We start from the raw sequence: 12500 nt of genomic DNA, 5'->3' as shown, positions 1-12500 counted from the left end.
AGGCAGCCTCTCTCGCCCCGACCTGGCCAGCCAGGCTTAACCTGGTTGCAGCCGGACGGGCTTTGGAGAGAGGTTTAGCTCGCTGTCGGCTTTCGGGGACGGGGACAGGGACAGGGCGGGATGGGACGTGACGGGACGGGACGGGGACAGGGACGGGGACGGGGACGGGGACTGGGACGGGGACGGGGACGGGGACGGGGACGGGACGGACGGGACGGGACGGGACGGGGACGGGACGGGACGGGGACGGGACGGGGACGGGACGGGACGGGGACGGGACGGGACGGGACGACGGGGACGGACGGGCACGGACGGCACGGGAAGCGACGGCACAGGTGACGGGGACGGACGCGACTGGCGAGGGACCGGCGTGAGGCAAGGTGGACACGGGGCCCGCGTGGACGTCAATAAGGGGCACTCGATGGAGACGCGCCGCACACAGTCGACGGCGACGGTTACCGGATCGTGTAGGAGGGACTGCGCTGTGTGGTTATCGCACAGGGCGGCTACGTGGGCTCACGGAGGCGGACTGGGCAGGCGACCTGGACGGCGCGACGGCACGGCAGGCAACGGGAGCGGACGGGGCTGGAGAGAGGGGAGCTCGCGGACGGCGCGGGGACGGGGACAGGGACGGGCGGGGACTCGGGACGGGACGGGACGGGACGGGACGGGACGGGACGGGGGACGGGGACGGGACGGGGACGGGGACGGGGACAGGGACGGGGACGGGGGACGGAACGGGACCGGACGGGAAGGGGACGGGGACGGGGACGGGACGGGACGGGACGGGGACGGGACGGGGACGGGACGGGGACGGGGACGGGGACGGGGACGGGGACGGGGACGGGACGGGGACGGGACGGGACGGGACGGGACGGGGACGGGGACGGGGACGGGACGGGACGGGGACGGGGACGGGGACGGGGACGGGGACGGGGACGGGACGGGGACGGGACGGGGACGGGACGGGACGGGGACGGGGACGGGGACGGGACGGAGACGAGCGGCTGGTGTGAACGGGAAAAAAAACGTTGTGGCAGTGAACGGTGGGGCTGTTTGGCCCCATCCATGATGAGAAACGCCGAGTGAAAGTTGGGTCTGGAACAACCTGGCCAAAGGCAAAATTCACTTTTACAGTGTGCTTGAACTCGAACGAAAAGCATAAAAAAGAAATAAAAGTCAAGAGAAGACTTTCATTTAAAAATAAATAATAATAGATAAATAAAGATAAAATGAAGTTGCCATATTCCACGAAGGCGCACAAGATAGGATCACTCGCCGTAAAGAAATTCCAGTAGCCGGTCTTCATTCCAGCGCGGATGAGAAACGAGGCGGCTGTACCTCAAGCACTCCGGCGGCGTGGCCTCAGATCTCCCCGCCCGCACCTTGGCCGCACCTCACGCAGGCGGCGCTGGTGTGGGGCGCACCTCCATCAGGCAGTGCCGTCACGCGCGTGCTGCTTGATACCGCCACGTCTGGCCTCCATGGACGCCCCGCGCAATTCGCAGAGATCGGTGGGACGGACGCACGGCCGGACCGGGGCTGGCGGGAACCGGCGCCCACTAATATGGAGAACGAGTTTCGCCACCTCGTGTGTGCTATTAGGCGGTGCCGAGGGAGGCTGTGGAGCGAGTGAGAGGGAAGTGGGCGCTTCCGTCGCTCGCCTCTAGGGCTTCATTTGGGCTCCTTGGCTTCGGAAGGGACGGCGGGGCGGGGAGGCCTCCTCTGCGCCTTGCTGGGAGGGGTCGCCGTCGTGCGTGGTTTGGCGAGATTCAAGGCTTGGTGCATGAGAGCGATGGGCACCTCTCTCTCTCTCTCTCTCTCTCTCTCTCTCTCTCTCTCTTCTCTCTCTCTCCTTCTCCCTCTCTCCCTTCTCCTCCCTCCCTCCCTCCCTCCCTCCCTTCCTCCCTCTCTCCCTCTCTCCCTCCCTCCCTCCCTCCCTCCCTCCCTCCTTCTCTCCTTTCCTCTCTCCTTCCGTCTCCCCCTTCCCCCTCTCCTTCTCCCTTACCCTCTCCTTCTCCCTCTCCCTCTGATGCCGATTCCACTCTCCCACTCCCACTTCGTCTGCCTCCCTCCTTCCCACCTTCCTCTCCCTCTCTCCTCCCACTCCCCCCCCCCCCGGGATATGGGCGTCGGGGTGTCATTATCGTCACGGTCGTCACTCGGGGCGGACATGACGGCAGGACACGGAGGGGGAACCGCGCGGCCGGTGCTTGCGTGTCGGGCGGCGATTTGATCGGGCGGGGCCGGTCGAGCGAGGACTATTTTCCCGATCTCCCTCTCCCTCTCTTTCATGGCTCTCGGGCTGTCTATCTGATTATCTGTCAATCTGTCTGCTATGTGTTTATGTGCTTGAACACGTATACGCACACGCGCACATATATTCATATGCACAGACATACACACACGTAACTTTTACATTTGATATGGTGTGGCATATGGTAGACTCTGTCATTTGCATTATATTATATAATTTTTAGTATATTATATTATTGTTACATCATATATATTGTGTTATATTATATAATGTTATGTTATATGGTACGATATGGTTTACAATATAGTATGCTATGTTATGTTATGTTAGGCAATGTGATGTTATGTGAAAAGACACGGTAGCTTTTCCTAATGTGTGCAGTCGGGATAGATAAGTAACCCGTCAGTGCCATCGAGAGGGACTTCACTATAGGCCGTGGGTGGCTATTTATGAGGCAGAATGTTAATTGCGACGAACTGCCTTTTCTCTCTTCCTCCCTGTGGCGTTGGGCAGGTGGGTGGGGATCGGGTATTATGGTGGGGGAGGAGGAAGGGAGGTGGGAGAGGAAGAGGGGAGGGAGAGGGAGGTGGGGAGGGGATAGGGAGATTTTGGGAGAGAGGGGGAGGTGGGAGAGAAAAAGGGGAGGGGGAGAAATGGAGGGGAGGGGATAGGGAATGAAGGTGGGGGAGAGAGGGGGAGGTGGGGGACGAAGAGGGGAGGGGAAGGAGCGAGTTTGGGAAGAATCGGGAGGGGGTAGGAAGGGGAAGTGCGTGGCAGGAGAGGGGAGGAGCCAACAGGTGGTCGGCGGTGGCGGAATTACTATTCTAAATATTTCGCTATTTTCCGTGCGTGTTATTATTATAGTAGTGGTGGTGGTGTTGGTTATATGTGTATTTATGTATTTTGGAAGTCAGAAGCAGAAAGATGCAAATAAAAGGAAGGAAAGGAAGAGCCGTAAAATACGCCATATTTTAAACCGAAGATGGAACTACATATGCAATCCTCCCACAGTATGTGTGTGTGTGTGTGTGTGTGTGTGTGTGTATGTGTGTGTGTGTGTGTGTGTGTGTGTGTGTGTGTGTGTGTGTGTGTGTGTGTGTGTGTGTGTGTAGATAGATAGATACACATATATATGCACATGCATATACATGTATACATTGTACATACGTACATATATACAGTGCTTACATACATACATACATACATACATACATACATTATACATATATACATACATACACACATCTATATTTATACTTATCTATCTACATCTATATTTATTTATGTATATTTTTATCTATCTATCTATCTATCATTACACACACACACACACACACACACACACACACACACACACACACACACACACACACACACACACACACACACACACACACACACACACACACACACACACACACACACACATATACATGCATATAGATTTAAATATACATCTGTATGTATTGCTTTCCTCTGCTAAAAACGCCGGCGACCCCTTTCCTGTTCCCTCGACGCCAACTTCACTACCTCGGTTTTGCTGTGAGTTACGAGAGGATAATGCGGCTGTCAGGCGACACCCAGCCATATAGATACAATTCAGCGTGACTGATGAGTACCCATCCTTTTATGTAACACCATATGATGGGTGTACAAATTGAGGTGTGGGAACACATTTCGACCCTCACCCCCGTTTCTGTGCTGTGAAGATAGTTTGTATGTCCTTATGATAATTTATATTCTGTATACACACTCACACACAAACACACACACACCACACACACCACCCAACACCACTCATACCTATTATATAGTTATATATATAATAGATAATACGTTCATATTAAGATATATAATGTGTGTGGTTGGTGTGTGTGTGTGTTGTTGTGTCTTGCGTGCGTGCGTGGGTGCGGGATTGTGTGCTGTCGTGTTGTGTGTGTGGTTGAGTGTTTGTGTGTGTGTGTGTGTGTGTGTTGTGTGTTGTGTTGTGTGGGTGTTCGTTGTAAGTATAGATGTGCGTGTCGCTAGCGTATGCTTGCGTGTTGTTTATGTAATTATGATATGGTGTTGGTGCGTGCTGGTGCGTGTGTGTGTGTGCGTGCGTGCGCATGTGCGTGGTGGTGTGTGTGTGTGTGTGTGGGGTGTGGTGTGTGTGTGTGTGTGTGTGGTGTGTGTGTGTGTGTGTGTGTGTGTGTGTGCATGTATATATGTACTGTAATAATAACAAATAAAGAAAACCCCCCATCTATCTTGGCTTATTTAGAGATTTACTCTGTTTCCCATTCCAGATGACTACACGCGAGTGGTGGTGAGCAGCTTCCCGGGGGTCCCAGGCAGCGACTACATCAATGGGAACTACATCCGCGGGGCCAGCGGGTCCAGGGCATATATTGCCTCCCAGGTAGATATGTCTGTCATGTTTCTGTCTTGGTTTACAGAAGGGGTGCCAAGCTCATGACCCTTTGAGGGGCAGTTTTGTTTCAGGTATCATCTTTAGGGACAGCAAAGGTACAAACCAAGGTATTGTACATATTTGGCATCCTAGGATTGCGTTATTGAGAACTGTCTAATATTGTGCATCATTATGTAAAGTTTACTGTACTTATTAAATGAAACTATTACCATTATGGAAGAAAAAATAATTTATAATTTTCAGTGTTTTAATCATTTATAACTTTCCTTCAGCATGGTCATAATTTCCCAGGCTAATGATTATTCTTGTCATGACCATCCTGAGGCCACATTTGGCTCACTGGCCATGAGTTCGACATCCCCGGTTTACAGTCTTAGGTGCATTCTTTGAAGGACTTTTTAAAATGTTGAGAAAAGCACCCACACTCACTCCCACAACCACACACATGCAGGCACACACAAACACCCACTCCCACAAGTTAGGGTTTAAAAAACATTATAAGTAACAGTCCTACTTGCCAAACACAGGGCCCGCTGCCCCACACCACAGCTGACTTCTGGAGGATGGTGGTGGAGTGCGAAGTCCAGGTCATCATTATGGCCTCCAACGAGACGGAGGGAGGGAAGGTAGGTGTTGTAACTACGAGATTCAGATAGGTCAATGTGATGTGTCTTTAAATGATATAATGGAATGTTAATAAGGGTATCTATATTTGTTTTAGAGACCCTGAAGTAATATGCTGCATTAGTCTTTTAAAGTGGGAGGCTGTCAGATTTAGTATTTTTAGGTGTAAGTGATATCATTATTTCACTTTTATTATTTTACTCCCATTATGTTAAAATTTTGTGAATTTTAGTTATGACATCTCTTTATCAATATGCTCTCAATTTGTACTTCTTTTTCCAGCACAAGTGTGAATGTTATTGGGTAAACACAACAAATGAGGAGAGGCAGTTTGGGAATGTCACGGTTTCCTTTGTGAAGGCCAGGCAAGTGTGTCCAGACTTCATGGTTAGAACACTCAAGATCAAGTACCCCACAGACTCCGGCAAGACAGGTGATATACGTTTCTATAACTGTTTTATACTACTTTCATCAGTATTTTCATCAATGCATACTGTAACATTTTGTCTTTAGTATTAGTAGAAGTTAGGATCTCAGTTCCCTTAGTAAAAACAGGACACACAACTGAAGAGTAAACAGTTTTTTTCAGGAATTAAAACACAAGTATTATCTACTTACCCCTTCTCATGCCAATAAAGCAAACAGACAGTAAACTGTTTTGAAAGCATGTAACTAATTACTTTCGCTTTCCACCAGAAGAACGAACAATCTGTCAGTTCCACTATGTCCTCTGGCCTGACCACGGAGTGCCAGAGACTGTCCGACCACTGCTGGACATGGTGCGGTTGGTGAGGGACTGTCAAGCTTCGGAGACATTGCCTGTTCTTGTTCATTGTTCAGCTGGCTGTGGCAGAACAGGAACAATTTGTGCAATTGACTATGTGTGGGGTCTGCTTAGAGCTGGGGTAAGTATTTTACTGTTACAGAAAAGGTACAATGGGAATGAAATGCTTCAACATTTGTCACTATGGGCTCAGTTTATTCAACAATGTTTGTTAGCTTATAAACTCAAAGTATGCATTCAATTATACACTTATCCAAAATATGAATATTATGGGTATGGTGTGCATTGTTACTTATGTATTCATACAGTTCACAGGTATATAAATGCAAACACTATCATTGAAATGATTTTGATGTTAACATAAATCTTTTATTTCCTACTGACAGTTATTTCAATGCATTTTCAGCGTTTAACAGAAAATCTGAACCTCTTCGGCCTTGTAAAAGAGATGCGTAGACAGCGTGTTGCTATGGTGCAAACAAGGGAACAGTACATTCTCTTGCACAGAGCAGTCCGAGAACTTTTCAAGGAAAGACTGAAGGTTATAGATGCTCACCCATATGAAAATATAGCTACTGATGGTACACCTCTAATTTTAAGAGAAAAGGAGAGTGACTATGAGGAACTATATGTGAAACCTGAGAAGCAAGGTATTAACATTGACCATATTTTGGGAATTTTTGTTGCCTTAATATTGATGATAATAGCTATAAGTTTGTAAAGATAATGTTTTAGCTTTATTCACCTTTAAGAATGAGAATAAAAGATATGATATTCAATTTCTTCTCCAGATGAAAGTGCCAAACCAACCCCACCAACAACAGCCCCAAGTGCCGTATCCACACCAACTGGCTCTCTCACTCGATATTCAAATACAAGAGGAAATAATGGTAAAAAAATGACAGGAACAGATTTGATGTTAATTAATATATGTAGACATAAAGATCCTTTGTTCCATGTTTGTAGTTCAAAAATATATAGGATTGATTCTCTTCCTGCCTTCCATTTTGCATGTACATATGCTGTATATAGCACACATAGGGATTCCGAAATTTGAAATTCATTTGGTTGTTTTTAAATCTCTTTTCAGATTACCTGGCATCGAGTTCACCCATAAATAGTTTAGAGAGGCCGGTAGCTCCTGTTCCTCCACTCCCTCTGAAACTCTGCAAGCCTCCCCCTGTTACTTCATGTGTGTCACCGCACTGTTCACCTAGCCCCCATATTTCACCCATCCCACAGCCCTCCCCCATCCAAAATCACTGCTCACCTGTCCCTCAGCCATCCCCTGTATCATTTCCTACTGCTAACCAGGCTCATCGTAGTTACTCTGCCTCTCCATCTCTGCCTGTGGTTACAAGCACTCTCCAGCCTGTAGTTACTGTCACAAGTTCCAGTTGCTCACCAGGAGGATCTCATCTGTTCTCACAGTTATCACCCAACCCTTTCCAAGTCACGCCATCCAATAGTAAACCTGGGATTCACCCAACATCAAAATTAGAAAAGGATGCAGAAAATGCGGCTCACAAACGGCAAGTTGCACAACCCTCTGGTTCCTCCCCAGCTGGTGGAGTTACACAGAGAACCATGCAAACTCCTTCTGTGTCGGGAAGCCCACAGCCTTTATCCTCAGCTGCCACACCTTCAAATACACCAAACCATACTCCCACGCCACTGCATAGCCTGAGTATGTCGCAATCCGCACATCATTTGAATCCAGTCCCTCCGATTCGAAGCAGAACACCTTCTCCAGGGATGACATATGGAAGATCCTTAGAAGAAGGAAAGCACACTGTAGTTGATAACACTCATATTAGTCAGGACACTAGCACTAAGAGCACTGAAATTGTACGACGACCAAGCATAGCAGAGCTCAAGGAATTGTTTGAAAAGGCAGGAGATGCTGAGACTCCAGGAGTCAGACTGTCTCGCAGTGCTAGCAGTGTAACATCAAGAACTAGCCTGAGCATTCATCCAGATGCAGATGGAGGCTTTCGCATTAAGAGAAAGAGCAGTTTAGGGGCTGAAGAAACTTTGCAATCAAAGAAAGCATATGAAATGTTAGAAAGATCACGCCATCTTAACATCTGCCCTCCTCCACCGCATGAGCCTTCAAAAGCTGCAGTTGTATCAACAGCGCCTGTTACTGTTATAAGTGCTGCCAAGCCACCTTCTAGTCCTGTGTACACCAGCCCCTTGTCACGAAGGAGAGGAACCCACAACTTAAATGATTCCCAAGATGATAATTCTCATTCAGCTTTGTTGGCTCGAGTTGATGACAGACCTGCTTTACCTGTTAAAAAGAGCAAGTCATTTAGATATGCTCGGCCTGTAGACTCGTCCACAAATACCATAGCTTCTACAAGAAGTCCAGAACTAACAAGGAAGAAAGCAGATATTAATACCTATTTCAGCTTAGATAGAGGGAAAGGAGACAGCTTTTCACTCAATAAGTCAGAAAGTGGCAGTGTCAATTTCATAGGAGATATTCCATCACCAAGAGAAGGTTTCAAACTATCAGTCTATCAGATGCCTAATACATCACAGGCATCAAAACCTGGTGTAAGTAGTAATGAAACTAAAGATCAAACTATCCCAGAAATAAAATTGGACCAGAAGCCACAGATACCTCCCAAGAAAATCATCGGTGAGCGCTTTCGTAATGCTCGTCCTCCAGATTCTCTGTATATCAGTGCACCGCAGCCATATACTCCAGTTAACACATTACAAGGTACAGGCACCCCACATACTCCACAGTCTGCACCTCCGGTCATCTCATCAACACAAAATGGTTCACCATTTTGGAACCGTAATCAAGTGGATAGGTCAATTTATGACTGTCCAAAAGAACTACAGGCAACTTTGGGACTTAACAATGATAGTATGCCATCTACTTCAGTTGCAACATCCATTGCAAATAGCCAAAATCTGTATTCATCCCAAATGACAGATAACAGAATGCACACAAGTATCACTGGTCACACATTAGCTACTCTTCCTAAACCATCTCCAACCACAGAACTCTCTCAAGAGACTTCAGGCGCAAAGGAATATGTTAATGCAAGGGTAGTAAGAAATCCCAACACAGACACAAAAGAACCATCAAGGTATGTATACGTTCCTCTTCCAACCAAGAGAGGATCTCGAGATAATAAGGCACCTCATGAGTATGCAAACTGCACATTGAGTGCACAGTCAGATTCGGTGGAGGGGGAAGATCCTACAGAGATATATATGGATTCGCAAATTGTGAAGAAAGGAGCACCTGGTAAATTCCCTGTATATGATGAAGTAATTCCTACAGCACAGTCAAAGACTGAAAGTTCTCTCAATAAGTCTGCTTCTAAAGAAAACATATCCCTTCCCATGTCTACTTCAGCATCACCAGGATCACTTAGCACTACAGGCACAGCCACTACCCCTGGATCTGCAGACTATGAAGGTAATGGACTTTGGTGAAACAAGTACTAGTGTTGATGAGGTGTTTGAAACTGTCAACTATGAATTGCTTGGTGCTAAAGACAGGAGAATACACAGAAACACAGAGAATAAACACTCAGCAGAGAATGTAAAGGACTTTTGTTCTAAAAAGGATTTAGATCCGATTGCTCGGCAGGTATATCTAGACTGCCAGGATTACCTCCTCCATGGTACCAACAAATCTCCAGTGCCATCCCTGATGCCAAAACCTTCTGAGAAAGAGGCCAAGAAAGTAACCAAACCAACAGATATGTCTAAAAGCCTTACTTCAGCTCTAGACACAAGTATGGATGTAGATGAGGTGAAAAGTAAAGTAAATGTGGCACCCCAAGGGCTGAGGACCAGAGAACGTCGAAACAGCTACAGGCAGGCAGTTAATCCTGTTACACATAATGAACCCAAAACACCAGAGGAAAAGATAAGTGGAAAGTCAGAGCCAAGCCGAAGCATCCACAAATATGAGACCATTTGGTTTGAGAATGGAAAGCACATGACAAGGAAAAATAACCCAAGTCCCAATAGCCAACAACAGTTACATCAACAAGTTTCTAAATCAGCAAGTGTCCCAGCTGAGAGAGAAGACCTTCCACAGCAAAGAGGCAGTTCAAGTGTTTATATGCAAGTTAAGACCCCATTAACAGAAGATCATGGGTCTAATTTTAACCAGATGTCAAATAATAAAGATTCTCTTTTTAAAGAAAAATTGGAAGAGTTTCACACACTTGTTAATAGCATCGAATGGGAAAAACCAGTGAGAATGAGTGCTGCCTCTCCAAGACTTTTGGATGATGATGCAAACTCTAAGGGATCTGGAAGTAACAACAGCACCCTACAGTCCCATTCTACAACATCATCCAGAGATAGTGAACATCAAGAGCCAATTTATGTCAATACTCCTCCTCTCTTACCTGTCTCTAGAACTTTATCATCCAGTAACAAAGGTCAGCTTCCCCCAAAAGCTACCAGAAATTGTGATCCAATAGAGCCAAGATCTCCACCACCTTTGCGCCATAGTCGTACGGAAGGCAAATTAGACAACACAGACTCCAGACCTGGGCAGCAGTCGCCAGTTATTAATGCAAACTCCTTGTATGGTACCATAGCAACCTCAACTGTGAGGCCTAAACCACCTGGGAGTAATTCTTCTTCACCATCTTTCCCAAACTTTTCTCAAAATCAGGCAAAGCCACCATCACCCTACCACAGTTTAGTGTCTACAGCCACTCTTCCATCAAGAACAACAATATCTCCGACACCTTACCATAATATACCACCACCCAAAGGATTTGGCAGTGGAACTTCCCCTGGTAATTCTCCCAATCCGCTCCATTCTCTACAGCAGAACAGAGAAAATCATGAACCATTGTCATCTTCACCATATTACAACATGGCCATGTTTACAAGTGGCAAACCCAATCAAGTACAAAGAAATATTCCCATATCAACATCAGGACAAGACTCAAATCAGATGGGCAAGGCTGGTTTTTCTCCCTACACATCACCTCCACTAATCGCAAATGTAGTGCGCCAAAATTTCACTCACGGCCAACCCCCCAAAGCCCACATCATAGGAGATATTGCCATAGTTGGTATGTATAGTGTACTTCTTTGTCAGTTTTTTTTTAAAGATATTAGCAGTTGATTTACAAATTCACTAGTAATTTCTTATTCTTAATTCTGATTGTATATATTGTCATAATGGTCTTGTAGAAATTACATCTAGGTTGTGATTTTTTGCAGGAGAAGAATCTGTGCGACTCAGGCGGCCTGGGTTAGCTCCACATCCTAGAACAGAAGTTGGAAGTGCATGCAGTAGCAATGACTCAAGAGGTTCAGAAGGAGCACCTATTGCTCCTCCAAGAATAAAGAGGAATTCAACTGCTGGCTTACCCAGGCATAGTGCTATTGAGCCATCTTCACACATGCACAGTGATAGGCGTTGTGAGTACAGTTCTTAAACCAAAAGGAATCTATTGGGATTCTTTACTCACATGTGTAAAAAGATAAATCACCCTTTCTTGTGCACCACATTTTTTTTGTCATTTGTAGTGTGTCATTTAGGGAGTAAATGGTTTACTAAATTAAATCTTTGGATTTAAAATTATCCAGCTTCCAGTCAAGCAATGCTGAACCCTTTTTTTAGTAAATTTTTCAATATTAGATTATCTACTGAGATTAAGTAATTCATGTGAGATGGTTTCCTTTTATTTTATTGTTTCATATTACTATGAAACAAAAGTTATTATTGTTACTTTGATGATATGATGATGATAATGAATTTATGATCACCATCATCATCATAACCACTACCATTGCCAACATTATAGTCATTGTTGTTGTTATTGTCATTGCCATAATTATCATCATAATCATTACCATTAGTCATCATTATTATTATCACCTCCTCCTCCTCCTCCTCCTCCTCCTCCTCCTCCTCCTCTCCTCCTCCTCCTCCTCCTCCTCCTCTTCTCCTCCTCCTCCTCCTCCTCCTCCTCCTCCTCCTCCTCCTCCTCCTCCTCCTCCTCCTCCTCCTCCTCTTCCTCTTCCTCTTCCTCTTCCTCTTCCTCTTCCTCCTCCTCCTCCTCCTCCTCCTCCTCCTCCTCCTCCTCCTCCTCCTCCTCCTCCTCCTCCTCTTCCTCCTCCCCCCCTCCCCTCCCCCACTGCTACCCACCATACCATTGTAAGATTGCCGTTATTATGTAGTTGTTTGTAAATTTTTTATTATCTTCATTAATACTATAAATAAGGAGTCATTATACATTTATTATACAACATTTGTCGTATAATAAATCCATGGAGAGATGGACTAAAGAGAGAAGAACATTGTTATATCTGAACAAAAGATTAATTTGAATTCACAGTGATACTAATCTTGTAATACATAAGATGCATCTTTTTCTTCACTGTAACTCATACTAAAGGCATTTTTCCCTTCCAGGCTC

General features: G+C 46.3%; 1 protein-coding gene across 4 annotated transcripts in view; it reads left to right on the top strand.

Moving 5' to 3' along the window:
- LOC119580034 (tyrosine-protein phosphatase non-receptor type 12-like) overlaps positions 1 to 12500 on the top strand; it is a 116667-nt gene that overhangs the window by 98174 nt on the left and 5993 nt on the right. For 2 of the 4 annotated variants that reach the window (XM_037927934.1, XM_037927943.1), the window contains exons 3-11: positions 4546 to 4658; positions 5198 to 5296; positions 5577 to 5727; positions 5994 to 6199; positions 6485 to 6728; positions 6870 to 6968; positions 7169 to 11147; positions 11299 to 11499; positions 12497 to 12500. The exon at positions 12497 to 12500 is cut by the window's right edge and continues 49 nt beyond it. In XM_037927934.1, coding sequence (XP_037783862.1) covers positions 4546 to 4658; positions 5198 to 5296; positions 5577 to 5727; positions 5994 to 6199; positions 6485 to 6728; positions 6870 to 6968; positions 7169 to 9537 — 3281 coding nt within the window. In that variant the 3' untranslated portion in view covers positions 9538 to 11147; positions 11299 to 11499; positions 12497 to 12500. Of the gene's footprint in view, positions 1 to 4545; positions 4659 to 5197; positions 5297 to 5576; positions 5728 to 5990; positions 6200 to 6484; positions 6729 to 6869; positions 6969 to 7168; positions 11148 to 11298; positions 11500 to 12496 lie in introns of those variants that run through there. The other 2 variants (XM_037927926.1, XM_037927951.1) reach the window with 2 other exon arrangements.

Source organism: Penaeus monodon, chromosome 2, assembly GCF_015228065.2.
Source record: "Penaeus monodon isolate SGIC_2016 chromosome 2, NSTDA_Pmon_1, whole genome shotgun sequence".
NCBI lineage: Eukaryota > Metazoa > Arthropoda > Malacostraca > Decapoda > Penaeidae > Penaeus > Penaeus monodon.
Note: the sequence above shows the minus strand (reverse complement) of the source record. Positions and strands in the feature narration are given on the sequence as shown.